This window comes from Marmota flaviventris, chromosome 4 (genome assembly GCF_047511675.1).
Source record: "Marmota flaviventris isolate mMarFla1 chromosome 4, mMarFla1.hap1, whole genome shotgun sequence".
Classification (NCBI taxonomy): Eukaryota; Metazoa; Chordata; class Mammalia; order Rodentia; family Sciuridae; genus Marmota; species Marmota flaviventris.
The window spans coordinates 1,167,263-1,183,872 of NC_092501.1; the positions used below are offsets into that span (position 1 = coordinate 1,167,263).

The 16,610-nt window shown below is 59.4% G+C and overlaps 2 protein-coding genes across 3 annotated transcripts in view; one reads left to right on the forward strand and one right to left on the reverse strand.

Moving 5' to 3' along the window:
- Positions 1 to 3,254: 3,254 nt before the first annotated feature.
- Nkx6-2 (NK6 homeobox 2) lies at positions 3,255 to 4,408 on the forward strand. Its single transcript, XM_034637316.2, has 3 exons — positions 3,255 to 3,660; positions 3,735 to 3,907; positions 4,157 to 4,408. Exons 1-3 carry the CDS (start codon positions 3,255 to 3,257, stop codon positions 4,406 to 4,408), a joined length of 831 nt encoding a protein of 276 aa, XP_034493207.1.
- Positions 4,409 to 6,267: 1,859 nt separating this feature from the next.
- Inpp5a (inositol polyphosphate-5-phosphatase A) overlaps positions 6,268 to 16,610 on the reverse strand; it is a 179,962-nt gene continuing 169,619 nt past the window's right edge. The window contains exons 13-16 of one of the 2 annotated variants that reach the window (XM_027929917.2): positions 11,127 to 11,238; positions 8,476 to 8,544; positions 7,694 to 7,730; positions 6,268 to 7,555 (exon numbers count right to left, since the gene is read on the reverse strand). In XM_027929917.2, the coding sequence (XP_027785718.1) occupies positions 7,506 to 7,555; positions 7,694 to 7,730; positions 8,476 to 8,544; positions 11,127 to 11,238 (268 nt within the window). In that variant the 3' untranslated portion in view covers positions 6,268 to 7,505. Of the gene's footprint in view, positions 7,556 to 7,643; positions 7,731 to 8,475; positions 8,545 to 11,126; positions 11,239 to 16,610 lie in introns of both variants that reach the window. The other variant, XM_027929918.2, reaches the window with a different exon arrangement.

A 16,610-nucleotide genomic window follows, 5' to 3' on the forward strand; every position in this document is an offset into this window, starting at 1 on the left:
GGTCACCTGTCCTCCCAGCCGGCACTCGGAGTGTTCTATTCACCAACGGTTTATTATCGGCCCACTACTGCCAGGGGAGAGCATCAGAGGCTGGAGTTCCCAGCTGTTCACTTCGCTTACTCAGGGTGACCTGGCGTAGCAGGTACCCAACAAACACAGGTTGAAAGGGTGAAATAAGTTCTGAAAGAGTTCTGCCAAATGGCGCGTGATCCATCTTCCAGCTGCAAACTGTTTGCGACGAAAGTGCCCGCAGTCGTAGGACATTTTCTGCTAAACCAGGAGGTGGCATTGGCGAACCTCTCCACAGCTGCGCGGAGGGAGCCCAGCGGCGCTCGCCTTCTGGGGAGGGCGGCTTCTGGGATCTTTCTCCAAGAGGGGAGCTTCCTTGGATCCTACCAAGGGGGTGGTGCCTGGGGACGCAGCAGAAGCGTTGTGAGTGGGAGCTCTGGGCAGCGACCAGAGACCGCGCACAGGAAAGAAGTTTAGCACCCCTGCAGCAGCCCGCCTAACCGGGGGAGGGGACTCCGCGTTAAGTCTTCCAGCTGGGAGGGGAAGTGTCCGGGGTGTCCAAGGAAGAACAAGGCACCCGTAGAACGCACACCGCACTTCGGGCGCCGAGACTCGCACCATCTTCCTCATCCTGCACCCACAGCCCCCTCATTCCGCACGCTGGGAGCCCCTGGAGAGCCGCACACTCTGTTACCCAGTGAGTCTGCCATCCCACTCGCGACCCCGCGCGTTCAGGCCACAGCCGAGGAAGGACTCTGGTTTACACAGACCCAGGCTTGCTGGTGCGCAGGGCAGCGACCGGAAAACTGTTTTCTCAGTCTTAAACAGCGCTAAAGGGTCTCCCGGCCGGCTGAGAGAAACCAGAGTGCAGCCTGGAGCGGTGGTATTCCTTCTGCCTAGCGCCGAGGTTCCCCGGATCCTACGGGAACATAAAGCGCACCTGCCCTCCCGTCTGGGCGCGCCTCTCCCTGTTCATATTCTGGAGACCCGCGCTCCTGCAAGACAGCTTAGCGGCCGCTGCTGCCTGAAGTCGGGTTGCGCTGGGTGGAGTGGAGCTGGGGTCCCGCGATGGAGTCCGGCCCCTCCTACTCATTCCCGCCCCGCCCTCTCCGGCCCTGCCCCCAACCCCACAGCTTCCCGCGTCCCTGCAGAGGCCTTGGCCTCCCGCCTTAATACCTCTCGGGAGCCCAGGAGGATCCAAACCCTACTCGGGAGGGTTCCCCTTGTGCTCGGACACTCGTAGCGCGCGCCTTGTGTATTTCCTCCGAAGATGTGGGGGCGAGCGAGGCCCGGAGAGTGTTTGGGGCCAGGCGGACTGGGTGCCATGGACAGTGTAAGGGTCCCAAGTGCCTGTGTCCAGGGCCGTAGGCTTGCCTCAACTGGGCTCCATCGCCGGCGGGCTGAGGCGCACAAGAGGGCTGACCCCGCCTAGAAAACCAGAAGAGCAAAACCCCTATGCGCGGGGCCTCACCTCACAGGGGTGGAACACCAGACGTGCAGCGCCGCGTCGCGCAGGCTCCGCAGCACTGTGAGCGCAAGCTCGGTCAGGAGCGATTCCGAATCCCGATCCACACAACGCCCCAGCCAAGAGTGGCTTTTGAAACCTCGACCTGATGGGTCCCTAACCCGTGGCACATAAAACGAAAATGAACCCCGGGAGGGAGAAGAGGGAGTGGACATTAGGCCGCTGCACAGAACCGCGGAGGTCTCCTCCTTCCACGACACCAAAACCCCGGCGGCTGGGGCAAAATGGAAAAGTCGTTGGTAACGAACTGGCCCAGGCCCCAGAGAGCCGACCTCGAACACACAGCTTCCACCCAGAAACCCAGACCCGAAATGGTCGTCTTCTTGCACACATTTGGGTCACGGCTCCCACCCAACCGGTAGCAGATAATTATAATAGCCTTCACCTGTTACTGTTAATACACAGCATTACCCAAGAGGAAGAAAGTGACAGCGCTCAGCATCTGTTCAGAGCCTGCATAGGGTGGGCTCCCAGTCGACTTTGGCCTCATTTTACCTTGCAGCAATTCTCTGGGGTGAGAGTTCTCTGGACCCAAGGAGGTCATTAGGGCCACATGAACAATACATACCGTGCTTTGCCTGCTGCTCTTCAAGAGCGCACCCACGTTCAGAATTGAAAGTGACACCCTGCGCACCCTGGGCCTCAGAGCTCTGAGACAGTTGGGGTCCCAGTTCTCCCCCCTGGGGCTGCGATTTATGAGAGAACGGCTCCATAGGCCACTGGTGGTCCTGGGTCGCAGCCCCTGCCTAGAGTTACCTCCCGGGTAACCTCTAATAGGAGACCCTGATCTCCCCAACGGGAAATCTCTGGGGGCCGCCACATCACCACCCAGCTGCAGGTAACCCAGAACCTCCACCCAGTATGTATTAATAGAAAGCCCGGAGTGTGACCCCTGTCCCTTCGGCCCTCCCTGATACAGAACGGGCCGTTCGTTGGCCAGACCAGCAGCCCATTCGCCCGAGTCTAGTCTGGCCATTCGATCCGTGTACTCCGAGCCTCAGCTTCTTCCTCCCGTCCTCGGCCAGGGCCCACCAGGACAGCGTTCGCTGTAAGCCTTCAGCAGAGGCTGACGAGCGCAGGGCGCGGCTCGGACCATAGTCCCTGCCTGCGCCCGCTGAACCTCGTCGTCTGGCCGCCCGGGGCTCTCCCCCGAAAAGGACGCACTGAACGAGAGGGCTTGATCTTCAAATCTGCATTCTTTCCGGCGATAAAATATGTTCTCGTATTTTTTTCCTGATTTCCCATTAAAACCTTTGCCTAACTAAACTCCCATCCAACGGGATTTATTTCGTCCCTGGGGAGATAAATCAGGGGACAAATTTACAGCCCAGGAAGCACCTGCCGCACTAATGGGCCCTTCATGGAGTGCGCGGCCGGCGGGGGCGCGCGCAGACGGCGGGGCGCTGGCCAATGACCGGGCCGCCGGTGCCCGCAGCCAATCAGCGCGCGCGCCGCGCCCGGGCCCCGCGGTTATCAGTGCGTCCGTCCCGCGCGGCGCCGCTCGGACCGGCCCCGGAGCCGCCGCCGCCGCCCGAAACCCCATCTCTCCAGCGCGCGCCGGAGCCTCCCGCCCGCTCGGGCCGTCGGCGCCCGCCCGCGCCCCGCGCGCCCCGCTGCAGCCGGCGCCCGCCCGCGCCGCGCACAAACTTCTCCGGGCCAGCGGGCGCGGGCGGCGGCGACGGGGCCCGGATGGGCGCCCGGGCCGGTGGCGGCGGCGCCCATGGACGCTAACCGCCCGGGCGCGTTTGTGCTGAGCAGCGCGCCGCTGGCTGCGCTGCACAACATGGCCGAAATGAAGACGTCGCTGTTCCCGTACGCGCTGCAGGGCCCGGCTGGCTTCAAGGCGCCCGCACTGGGAAGCCTTGGCACGCAGTTGCCGCTGGGCACCCCGCACGGCATCAGCGACATCCTGGGGCGGCCAGTGGGCGCGGCGGGCGGCGGCCTCCTGGGCGGCCTGCCCCGCCTCAATGGGCTGGCCTCGTCGGCCGGCGTCTACTTTGGGCCCGCGGCCGCCGTGGCGCGCGGCTACCCCAAGCCTCTGGCTGAGTTGCCCGGGCGCCCGCCTATTTTCTGGCCCGGCGTGGTGCAGGGCTCACCCTGGAGGGACCCGCGCCTGGCCGGCTCGGGTAAGTGGCCCGCGCGGGGCTCTGCGTGGGGCGGGCTGGGCGCGCGGACTGCTCTCACCCGCCCTCCTTCGCAGCCCAAGCCGGCGGGGTGCTGGACAAGGACGGCAAGAAGAAACACTCGAGGCCGACCTTCTCTGGCCAGCAGATCTTCGCGCTGGAGAAGACCTTCGAGCAGACTAAGTACCTGGCGGGCCCAGAGCGCGCGCGGCTCGCCTACTCCCTGGGCATGACCGAGAGCCAGGTGAAGGTGAGCGCGCAGGCCAGGGGCGGCCTCCCTGGGGTCTTGCTGCGCGAAGGCAGACCCCGGCGCCCGCGTCCTGCGAAGGGTCGGCGAGCGGCCGTCCGGCCTCGGCCAACCCCGAGAGGCGCCGCTGCACGGGTGCGCGGTGCTGGCCACGGGCGGACGGCGGGGTCGGGCCGGGTCCGCCGGGGAGGCCAGCGTTGTAGAGGACTCGGAATTTCGGAGGCCCCTCTGACGGACCTCTCCCGCCCCCAGGTGTGGTTTCAGAACCGCAGGACCAAGTGGCGCAAGCGGCACGCGGCGGAGATGGCGTCGGCCAAGAAGAAGCAGGACTCTGACGCAGAGAAGCTGAAGGTGGGCGGCTCGGACGCGGAGGACGATGACGAGTACAACCGGCCCCTGGACCCCAACTCGGACGATGAGAAGATCACGCGGCTGCTCAAGAAGCACAAACCCTCGAACTTGGCGCTGGTCAGCCCATGCGGCGGCGCGGGGGACGCCTTGTGAGGACGCGGCCGGGCGGAGGACCAGGAAGCCGGGCGCCCGGCGCCCCAGAAGCCCGCCGCCCGTGCCGCAGCGTGTATATATATTTTTACAAATAAGTTATAAAGCGGCCCGGCTCCGGCTCGGCGTGCGGGGCCCGGCGGCGTCCCTTGGTGTGGGCGCGGGGTTCGGGCGATCACTTTGTATAATCAATAAATTATTTAACACGTCCGGGTCGGAGCCGCGGCTCCCGAGGCTGCACCGCGTGTTTCTTCCGTACCGAGCGTGGCGCCTGCGGGCGGGCAGCAAGGGCCTCCGGGCCGCGTCCCGTCGGTCCTCCCCGCGAGGCGCGGGGCCTGGCACAGGCGGGCACGGTGGCGCGCGATCGCGCCGGAGGCGGCAGCTCTCGGGAGCGTGGAGACAGCGAGGACGGGCGGGGACTCGGCCGACGCGCAGGGAGGGCGACCCGGCCGCGCACCCTCGGGCAGCTGACTAGAAGGAAGGAGCCGCCGCGGAGGCCCCAGTGGAGCCAGACGGAAGCGCGGTGCTCAGCAGGTATGGACCCCCGCGGCCCGGAACAGGCAGCCCCGCACCTCGGGCAGGCCCAGGGTTGCGTTGGCTCATGTGGATGAAGTCTGGGCCAACTGACCACACTTGGGTGTTCCCAAATAGCGAGTAAGCTGCGTGCCGTCCCCCCAACCGGACCCAGCACTGGAGCGATTACTCTCTCCTTTTGCAGTTGATGGGGGTGGGCTGGCCCTGTCCTTCCAGCAGCGGTCCTACTTTCAGACCAGGCTGGCTCTGCCTCATCCAAGGATATTTTGAAATGATTATTTTTAAGTCTTTTAGCCAGAACGATAAATATTTTTAATATGTCTACCAAATTCACCTCGTTTGAAATCAGGTTTGCAGTTCTTCCCTGTGGCCCTTGGGCTCCCATTGTAATAGGTTTTTCATCTGCAGAAAGCACTATTTCATTCAAGCTAGGGCTGCAAAGAGAAATCTGAAATAATTCTGCCCGAAGAAGGACAGCTCATAAATCTCCATGCAGAGCGACCCTGGGATGGCCTCCCAGGGCGGAGGGCTAGCTTCTCAGAGGGGCACAACTTGGAGGGACCTGGGGGAGCCGTTTCACAGGTCACAAGGAACAGCCCATGATCAGGGCTCCTGGTCAGAGCTGGACCCCATCAGCAAGGGCTGCATCTCAGTGGTTCGAACCCATGGGCACAGAGCCCTGGAGCCTACAGCTGACCCTTTCCTAGGCCAGTTTTCTTACCACAAAACCCATCCAGTGCTCTAAACAAGCTGCAGTTGTTACAAAAGCCCATCTGCTGGGTGCACACTCTAGATGCACCTCACTGGGCTCCCTGGGTCGCTGAGTTTTGACTTCATGTAAGTGTAAATGGTCCCATTTTTATGTTAATTACAACATTTCTCTTGGAAGGTGTTTTCAGAAATGTTTAAGAGAATCATGAAGGTCTAGGTTTTGCTTTTTGCCACTTGACATACCAAGGTTAAATCAATTCTTTTTAGCCCCTGTCCCTTGTCCTAAAGGGAAGCCACGCTCTTAAAAAGGGAAGTGGTATGATTTCTGTGAGTTATCTGAGTACAAGGGAAGAGTTGAGTTTCCGGTTTTAAATTTTTAAGGAAAGCAAAGTATTCACATAACCCAGTTACGATGTTGAAGGATATGTCTTTTTTTACTACTATAAAAAGCCCAAAAGATTATTTCCTATTCCTAACTAATGACCCTGTGAAAATATGTGAGACTGAAGTTCCAATGGGTTGAGCTTAACAACAGGGCACAAAAGAGGCCCCTCCTGCCACTTTGCATTTCAGAGGTGACGGACAGGGGAAGCAAGGAGGACAAAGCCAGGGAGAACTGTTTTCACCATGATCAATTTTATTGCTTAGGAACCGAGCAGTCACTTCCAAAGGCCTTCCGAGTGAGAGTCACCGCCGCTGAAGCCCACAGACAGAACTGCGTGGTGCCGCGATGGCGTGTTGGTGAGCAGCGACGGCAGCACTCACAGACCGGCCCTTAGCGTGGAGAGCCTGGGTCCGAGCAGAGACCAAATCACTCGCGGTTGTAGTGGTGGTGTTTGTGCAGACACCCACGTCGACCTCACGCCGTGCCCAGTCCAGGAGCTGTAGTGTTCTGAAGTAGATAATATGCCGGCGCTGCGTCTCCACCCTGCAGTGGCCCCGGCTGTGCTCAGGCGGGGAGCAGAGGTGGCCACAGGGTGGGCACGCAGGCGCAGTGCGGCCCAGTGCTGCTTCTCTCCCGTGGTCTGTACAGCCCATGTTAGAAGCGATCTCTGTGGGAAGCGGACAAGGCTATTTCTAATTCTCCCACGAGACTATGGTTTAATGTAGAATATTGGCACCATAAAACGGTAACAAAGGACAGACAAAACAGTTTACAAAATCCTTAGAAGGTACACACAGGGTAGCAATAAACTTCACATTCAGTTCTTAATGTTACAGAAAAGGCAGAGGAGTGACAAATTGCTGGCCCAGCGGGTGCAGAGGCCTTGCTCCTGGCACTGCTGGTCACCTGTCTGCGTCCACACCCACTCCACACACCTCGGCCGCAGCTCTGCCCGCTGCTACGACGCGCATTCATACTGAAGAGTGTATGTAGCATAAGTTTTGATAAGATTTATAAATTATTCTTAAAAAGTATATATTTATATGTATTTATATATATAAAAATGGGAAGCAGCTGCAGTGTGATTCGGACACCATGTAACATGGCAGTAGAGTCGCCACGGAGCGGCCTGGGCCCGGGCAGGCACTGGAGGCTGCCTCCTGGCAGAGGGCACCGACACCGTGGGGTTCCTAGGCGGGAGAAGCTCCTCCACAGACAATCATTAAAAATGGAAGATTTTGAAATCTAAAATACAGAACCTCTTTGCTATTAGAGTTTTGGCAACAGGATGTGACTTATTTTTTTAAAAAACCCAATGCTTCTACTTAATGTCACACAAACAGACACAACAGTGAGGTATGTGAGGCTTTCCCGGCGTGGTCCGGAGCTGAAGCGAAGTGTGGGCCGGCCGTCGAGCAGGTGCTGCCTGGGCGGGTTTCTGATGCTGCTGCAGGAGTATTTCATACACTGCTACAGGGAGGTCTCACGGAGGGTCCCCTCGCTGCGTGGGCACCTCTTCCCTGAATTGGAGTCAGTAATTTGTTAAAGGTACAAACACACCAGGAAAAGCTGCAGAAAAGGAGAACTGAGGGAAGGAGGCATATTTACCACACGTCACTGCACGACACAACACTTGTGCACACGTGCATGAGGTTTACCTGCCCCGGGCGCCATGCGGAAGGCCAGGAACACGGGCTGCAGCGGGAGAGGAGGGTGTCAGTGCGCACGCGCCGCCACCTCCCACAGAACCTCGAGTCTCAGGGCAGCTGGGATGTGTCCCGAGCAGGTGTGTGCTCTGAGCACAGGCCGAGAGCCAGCTGGCCTGGGCCTGCAGCCTGGGGCCAGTCACAGGGCCCCACACAGCCCCTTCGAGTTCCAGACAGAAATCAGCATGAGCACTGGTTTACAGAACTGCTAAGTCAGCCTCAGGCCGGTGGGGAAGGAAAGTGTGTCCAGCCTCTGCCACGCTCCGTGGCCAAGGACCAGAGGACCTAACGTGCTCCCGAGTGTCCCTGGGGACTGCTGGGCTGTTCTGGGTTGGGGAACGAGTGGTCTGTGCGGACTGTGGCTGTCCCTGAGTGCTCGGGACCCACAGAACATGCACTTGCTGCTACTCTGCCTGGCGGGCCTGAGCCAGGTGTGAGGCCAGAAAATGTTGCAGGTCCTGGAGCAGCGGGAGAAGTGGCCTGGGCACACAGGAAGCTGCAGAACTAACTACTGCTTCTGGCAAGTGCAAAATGAGGTATCCTGTTTGACTGCAATTAGCCTCCTCTGCTTTCTCCCTACCTGGCCATCTCTCTCTCAGCATTTTATTAAGATTAAATAAAAACCCACCGACTCAGCCTACTCTGTAAAGCCAGAAATAAGGAGGTGAGAAACGCTGCCCACCCTCCCGTCCCCCAGCCTCCTGGCCCCTGGACCGCAGCACGGTGCACGTCACCTTATGGTCTCCCATGCAGACGTTGGGCCCGATGTGGTCATAGGTGACAACCTTCTCCTCGCTCTCAGACTGGAAGCAAACAGAGAGAGGGTGGTGTGGGTGACCCCACCAGCAGGTGAAAGGGGCTTCGGGTATCCTGGGGGCAGAGGGGCGGGACACTGTTTGCTCTGCCCATCTGCGGAGCTCTGGAGGGTGGGAGCGTAACTGGGAGGGAGTGAGCGGCCAGCCAGGCGGGATGTCTGCTGACCTCACAGCACCTCAGCACTCTGGCCAGCCCCTCCCACTGAGAAGAACCCTGCTCCTAAGACAGAGGTGGCATGGAGGTGTGGGGGCATCAGGGCTCCCCCAGGCCTCCTCCTGGCCCACAGGTGGATGGGGCCTGGTTACCAGAGTGTCGGTGCTGCTCTGAAGGTCCTCCTGGGCCCTCTGCTTCCCTGCCTTGCCTAGGACACCTGTTTCTGATGTTGCTGTCAGCCCACAACCCTGTTTACCGCACAGACACACCAACTTCAGCATGTGTGTGCTGGTGGACACTGTGTGCACACCTCCTTCACCCAGCACCTGGGAGGTTGGCAGGTGCCCATGCTGCAGTGTGGATGGTAGCGGGTTTGTTGATGGTAATCAGTCAGCTCTGATGGGGCTGGAGTTTTACATCCACAACTGAAGCATCCAAGACTATAAAGTTGAAACTGAATTATCTTTAATGCAGTAGGAAGCTTAAGGTCAGATTTACTTTCCAGCATGGTCATCTGCCAGAAAGCATAAAAACACAACCTCGGCACCGCACGCACCAGCACTGCCCATCTTTCACGAGCCTGAGCCGCTGCCGTGGAAGTGGGGAAACATTCATCAAACACAGCGTGGTGATTTGCAAAGGCAGCACAAGGTTGTGGATTTTCAACTGCGTGATCTTTGGACAGATAAACAAATTACAGCGGGTGCAGGCAGACGCGGGCACACCTCACTGGCGTTCAGCTCCGCGGCTCCCAGGCTGCGCGCGGCTCGCCGTGTTTCAGGGCTCGGGAAGCAGAACAGAACATGATGACGGGGAACCAGAGCATGGCGTGATGGATGGCACCAGAGGCTGCTCACGGCACCATCTGCTCAGCTGTGATGCCTGCCGCCCACGGGCAGCCTGGGCGGGGGAGGCAGTGGGACTTCAGCCTCCAGACAGGGCCTCCTGGGCACCATGGGCCTTGGTGGAGGCCAGAAGCAGAGCCCAGCTGCCCACAGTGACTTTAAAGTGTGGAGTCCGGGTCTGGAGACCAGAGGAAATGTGGGCAGCTGACAAACATGACAGATGCTGGCTTTCTGGTGCTGTCTAGACTCTGGCCTGGCTGAGCAGGGTCCTGCCATCTTCGGCCACACCCAGGTCTCGCCACAGAAGGCAGCTCTCCTGGCTCTGGATGTCTTCCTGGTGGGGGTCAATGGCCACCCTCCCCACTTCAGTCCTCTCAGCACTTTGTTCTGGCCAGCTTAAGCTACTGTGTCCTCTGCTGTCTGCCCAGTGCTTGCAGAGTCACCTCCACGGGGCTGATGACCACCCCAGCCAGAGGGGCCAGGGTGTGTCCAGAGCAGGCCTTCCCCCAGCTCACCCTGGGTCTGGAGGCTCCTAGCCAGAACCCGGGTGGCCTCTCTTCAGCCCAGATAAGGGGCGTCACAGTGGTGCACGTTCTGACCCCAGGCTAGAAGGCAGGGCTGCCTGCCACAGCTGCCCCCGGTCAGACCTCTGCCCTGCCCACGTTCCCAGCAGACCCAAGAGCTCAGGACCCTCTGTCCCGACTCTGGCTGTGGGAGCAGGGCCCTCGCAGGGCAGAGACTGAGTGCGGCTGTGCCTTGGGGGTGGGGCAGGAAAAGCGAGGTGCAGGACGGAGGCCCGAGACAGTGCCACAGGGAAAAGGCCAGCCAGCCAGGCCTCAGAGGGAGGGCCAGTGGGGCAGCAAGTTGGGAAGGCCACCTCAAGGGCACACAGAGAAGCTGGGTGTGCTGGCTGGCAGAGGGGCATGGATGCGGCAGCTCAGGGCAACTCAGGTTAATGGTGGGCTGCTAAGAGGGGGTCCCCGCTGCTCTGGGCCCAGGCAGGGGGCAGAGCACACAAAGCCTCAGACCCACAGCCTCCTGCCCTGTGCACCCACTGCTGCCCTCGCCAGTCTTCACTGATGGGTGACATCACTCACATGCTGGCTCTTTTAAAAACACTCGGGTGTCGGGAGGTGGGAAAACCCTGGAAATCGCATGTAGCCTAGCCGTTCCCTGACACGGAACCCTACGGCCTCCCAGAATGGCACCCACCCTTCTCTGGCTGCTGGCGCCCTGGGTGGACCTGCTCTGACCACACCTTATGCTGACAGACACACCTCCGGGCTCGCGGCCTACCTGCTCATCCATGGCCGAGCCCTGAGTGCCAGCGTGCAGAAGCTGGGACTTCCAGACCCTGCCCACCACCCTACCTTGCATGTCCCACCGAGACAGTGGCTCTCACTGGGGCCTGAGCACTAGCTGGAAGAACCCCAGAGCTTCGGCTCAGCTGCCCAGGGAAAGGTCAGGACACTACCTACGTTGTTCCCAGGTTGAGCAGCTCATCGCACTTGCCCTGAAGCCCAGGCCTGCTCTGTGCCTCCCAGTGGCCGATCCAGGCAGCTCCCACTTACTCTGAGCACCAGCTCCTTGGCTGACAGGGACATGAGGATGCGGTCACACCATGCTGGGCACCGGGTGTTCATGTACTGCTCACCCTGCCTGGAGTCCTCGCTGTACGGGTAGCTGGGGAGACACGGAGGAAAAGGGTCATCAGCACCCCAGCTCCAGGCAGCCCCCACACTCCAAAGGGAAGCTGGCTACTCAGGGAAAGAATGTACGAACAGAAGTTTCTAGAATTTAAAGGCAAACTCACAGCTTAAGTTCGTGTATCAAACGGTCCTCTGCACGAGGTCTGCAGACAGCTCAGGGCAACCCAGCTGCACGCATGCTTCCTCCACCTGCTCCAGTGCCTGCAGTGCCCACCTGAGGGTCCAGGTGCTGAGGCTGCAACCCTGGGGCCACCACACTATGGTGGGCATGGCTGTCCCTGGCTTGGTGCCCTCTCTGTCCCTGTCCGTTCCCTCTAAGAACCTGGGAAGGGGCTCAAATCACCACCTCAAGTGCCTGACCTGCAGGTGACAGTCCCTTTGGACTTGCTGACCATGAGCTGAGCATCACCACCCTGCATCATCCAGGGGGCTGGTATCTGTGCCTCAGGCACCTGGCATCTGTCCCCAGAATAGCTTGCCCAGAGAATCCCCACATGTGCTGCACTTGAGGAGCAGCCCTCGGCTCCGTCTGTGTCCACCTCCGGCACTGCCAGTTCCCTGTCATCCACCTCCCTGCCTGTCTGGGTATTCTGACAGGGACTGTCCCGTGGTAATAACTGCTTCGCGTGGCTGGGTGGGAGAACACCTCTGAGTTCCGCTGTGCACCCCGCTTGCCCAGTCAGGGTCCTCAGGACTCTACAGGCCGCCTTTCCAAAAGCCTGCTGTCACTGTGCTTGCTCAAGTTGATCTCAAAATGCCACACAGCATTTGCCGAGAATGGCATGTGCCCCATGAGCTTTTTCCTATTACTTTACTGGCAGAGAAGAGTGCCATCGATTCTGCAGGCGGAGGCTGCCCTGGGCGCTGCCAGGTGTTGATTCTGTGGGCCTCTAGGGCGGCTCACACACAGGCGGGCCCCGCTCCCACTGCCTTGGGGAGGCCCAGGGACCTAACATTACCCCTGCGCCTCACCCATCCAGTGGCACACCCTGGTGGAACACGCCTTCTTTTGGCTCTCCAGGGGGGATCCTGCAGACGATCCCGGGAACTGTAGCCTGTGACCCCAGCCTCTCACAGGAAGTCAGCACTTGGCCTAACCAGAGCCTGTTTTTGGCTAAAAACAAAATCCACAAACGCCCACTTGTAACAACACTGTATTTTTAAGAGTACAGGACACTAGAGACCTCTGCATGTTTTCCAGGGCGCATACGCAGCTGATGGCCTGTCTAAAGCTGACGGTCACCTTGCTCCAGTGTGCGTCTCCCCACCGTGGGCTGTGAAGGAAGGGTGCCCTCCAGGGCCGCACCTCACCCCACCGGCTCTGCTGCAGCCACCCAGGAATGGCACCAGGGTTCGCGTGGGCCCTGGGGTCAAGGGCAGCACAGCCCCTGGGCTGCAGAATCAGGCCGTACAAGTCTGCCCCACGCAGGCAGGAGACCAGGGGAAGGAAGGGCGTGGGGCTGGGCCAGCTGGGCAGGAGGCTGCAATGTGAGCTCTGCCTTCCTCTGGCTGTGCTGGGGAGGGAGCCCCATGAGGACCAGGCAGCAGGCCCTCCACGCACCAGGAGGTCCTCCTGGCTCAAGCGCAGACGGAAATCTCCATGAAAACACGCCTCACCCACTGCCTGCCCCTCAGCTGCCCAGTGGGAGCTGGCTGGCTTCTCTGCATGGAGTGAGTGTCAGCTCTCCCTGTCAAGAGTGAGGTCTCAGCGGGCAGTGGCTGTGTCTGTCCCAGTTGCTGTTCCCAGCTCTCTCCGGACAAGATCTAGCGTGCAGCTACTGCACTGCCTGGCAGGGTCTGACCAAGCCTAGCTTCAACCATGTCCCTGGCAGGAGCTGGCTTAGGACACAGAACTGAGACCCTGTGCTTTCAGAGACTGTCACTATGTGCATAGGAGCAGCAGAAAGCCTGCCCATGAGCACCTGTGGCCTGGGTGCCCTGGAGTCTGCACCACAACACGCCCCAGGGCCCGAGTCCAGGGTAAACATGAGTTCTGGGTCTGAAGCATGGCAGGTGCCTTTTAAATGAGGCTCTGTTCCTCAAGAACACCATGGTGCATGGGAGCTTGTGCTGACCCCTGAAGCCAGAGCTGGCAGAAGGCAAGGGCCACCCCTTTGGGCCACAGGGAAAGGAACTGAGGGTGGTTGATGGACACACTGGGTTCCGTGCTGGTCACAGGAAAGCCAGGAATGGCAGCACCGATTCCCTGTGCAGCCCAACCCAGCTGTACCAGGACCCTGGTGCCCCTTGTGCTCTGGTTCCTTTGGATCTCAGGACAGATCCTGGCTGCCAAGGGAGAGGCCCAGGTTGAAGGGCTGTCCTGGCCCTCACTGTGGGGTGCATCCTGATGCCCAAAGAGTGAACATGGAGGTTCTGGTCCCAGGTGGGCCTGGGAGGCCAGTGTGGACACCAGGGTCTCAGGTCCTGCTCCACTCACACTGCAAAGCTGACACCTGGGCGGGACGAGCAAGGCCTGTCTGCTGAGGGGCTGTCGCAGGTGGTGCTATGCCCCCAGACTTATCTGGATGCAAACCTGCACCGCAGGAGGCAGGACACACTGCCCTATCTTGGCCCCATATAGCTCTGGGAATGATCGTCATAATTAACTGCAGTGGTGATAAAATTAACAATCGCCCACCTGTGCTCCCAGCCACCCAGCCTCCTTCCTCCTTGGCCCTCGTGCTCCCGCAGGATGTGGGCAGCAGCTCTTATGCCGGCAGGTTGTTTGCTTGTGGCTGGGCGGCTGGGCTTGAGGCCTGGGTGGCTGGGCTGGATAGTGTTGCCATGGCTCTGTGGCCACAACGCCCGGGCGAGCACAGGCGCGCGTGCTGAGCACAGGGCCACGGGTCTCCCTGCGCCTGAACAGCAGGCGGCTGTGAGGCTGCTGACCCTGGGAAGGCACCCTTTCCTCTAGCTCTCACCTGGTGAACACCTAGATACAGCTACCTCAGGAGTACCAAGCAGGGGACAATTGAGCTCATTACAGGGAGAACGAGGCCTGGGTCACAGTGAGCAGGGTGGTGCAGTCTCCTACTGCACAGTCGCCAGCTGCCATGGAGACGCCTGGACAGAGCCTGAGACGGAGGGCAGGGACTGAGCAGCAAGACTGGAGGCAACGCTAAACCCGGGGGAGGAGCCACGGACAGCGGAGGCTGCACACACACGGCTCGCTTCCTCCGGGAGGCCAGGCTGTGGACAGGGCCTTCCACACACCACTCACACTCTCAGCCTGCATCCAGCCAGGGCTCCGCCAGCCGGAGGACGTCCCTGCTCCTGGCCTGGATGGTGGCAGGAAGGCTCACCTTGCTGCCATGACCCCAGCAGAGACCTGCAGGCAGTGGGGCACCACATCCTGGCCCTTGCAGCCCTTAATAAAAGTAGGTGCTCCAGGAGAGGCCACCTCTGCTGGCCATCCAGGGCCTCAGCCTGTGTCACTCACGGCCTCGTCTTTTTCAAACACCAGAGCCTGATCCTATTCTGTGGTCTGTTCATTAAAGACATTCCTTCCTCACAGTTGGGCGCTGACCTCTCCCCACTTGACGTGTTCTGGGAAGTTCTGACGGGGAGGCGCTGGTGCGCATTTCCCATTTCCTCTGTGAACGGCCTGCTCAAGTGTGGAATTGTGAGACAAGCTGTGCTTGTGCAAGGGGTGTCCAATGCACGCCAGCCCTGGGCTCCGGCTGGCCGGGAAGGGCACACAGGGCTGCTGGGCCCCGTCTGTGCGGCTGACACGGCGCTGTCCTGCTGCCAGGCCTCTGCTTCAGCGCCCAGCACACGTGCACTGGGTGCTTTTCGCTTGCTTCATTTGGGGCTGTTATTGGCGTTTGGCATGTGGGTCTCTGGGGATCTCGGGGACCTTCCAGGGCTCAGAAGGCAAAGAGGTTAGCAAGCCTCACAGCATGGCCAAGACAACTGGCTGCTTCCCAGTGTGGCTACTGCACGGAGAGGCCTAGGCCACAATGCAGAGTGCTGGGCTGAGCGGGGCAGCCAGCAGGCCCACGAGCACCCAGAGCCAGCTCTACCAAGGCCTGCTCTCCCTGAGCTCCCACCTCTGCAGCTGCTCCTGCAGACTGGCAGACGAGTGGGGCTCCTCAGATGGGCGACTGGCAGCCATCCTCTTGAGAAAGGACAAGATGAGGTGAGCCTGCCTCTCAGAAGCACTGACAGCATTTGCTGCCAATGACAAAACTCAAGCTTTTGAGAAAAATCTAGAACTTTGGAAAATGTATCTGCCCATGAGTTGGACAGCATCCCTTCCTGAAGACTCTTCTGATGAGACTCGGTGTCCCTCCTGAAGAAGGTGCCCTGGGCTCTGCCAGGGAGCCATGTGGACATCCATCACTTGCCCGCTGGGCCAGCACTTACTTCCACAGGGCCCTCCCATGGGCAGAGGCTCCCCTCAACAGAGCCAGGGCACCTGGGTGGCTTGGGCACAGTAAGGTTCTAGGCAATCCGTTTCTCAGTTAGAGAGCAGAGAACAGCCACAGCTTGGGAGGGTTAGGACGCTCCTTTCTGTTCCAGCTCTGTGCTGTGGGAAGCCAGCTCTGCCCCGCTGGTCGCCTTCCAGTCAGACTACAGACTGAATCTGAACTACCACCACCCTTCTCATCTTCTCCTTTTGTTTGGAAAATAATTACATTTTATTAAAAGTTATAAAAATATGTTTATAGAAACCTAAGAGTTTATTATTGTTATTTTAAAATGAATAATTAAATATTTAAAATTTATGGAAACTATCAGCAGATACAAAAACTCCTTGGGGTCCTTGACACTTTGAAGAGTGTAGGGATCCAGGCCCACAGAATTGCAGCTCTCCCCAAGCAGTGATCAGGGCCATCTGCTGACGGTGCAGCCCAGCACTTGTCACAGAGTGGTGGCCCAGGAGCTGGAAGCAGGCAGTGAGAGATCATGGGTCATGGTGGTACACAGCCCGCCATGCCAGCGTGGACCTGAGGCATGGCCAGCCAGCACCAACCTATTTTGCCGAGGCAGCTCAGCCCAGCCTGGTAGAGACACCTGTTCCTCAGCACTCTAGACTAGGATGGAAACATCCTTCAGCTTACACAGACCCACCACCAACAGAAGTGGAGAATCAAGTCTCATCTCAAACTTTTATTTCAGTGGGACGTGGTTTTTCTGTTTAATACATGATAAGATCCATTGCTCTACCTTCTAAGGACACCTACAAATACTTGGCTACTCTTTGCTATTTGCCAAAGCAAGAACTATGGCAGACACCTCATCTTTAACACAGGCAGTGTTCACATCAGCAGAGCTGAAAATGAGTCATCAACCAACACAAAGACCCCTTACACAACTCACAAGTGGAAACATGCTGGATCTGGG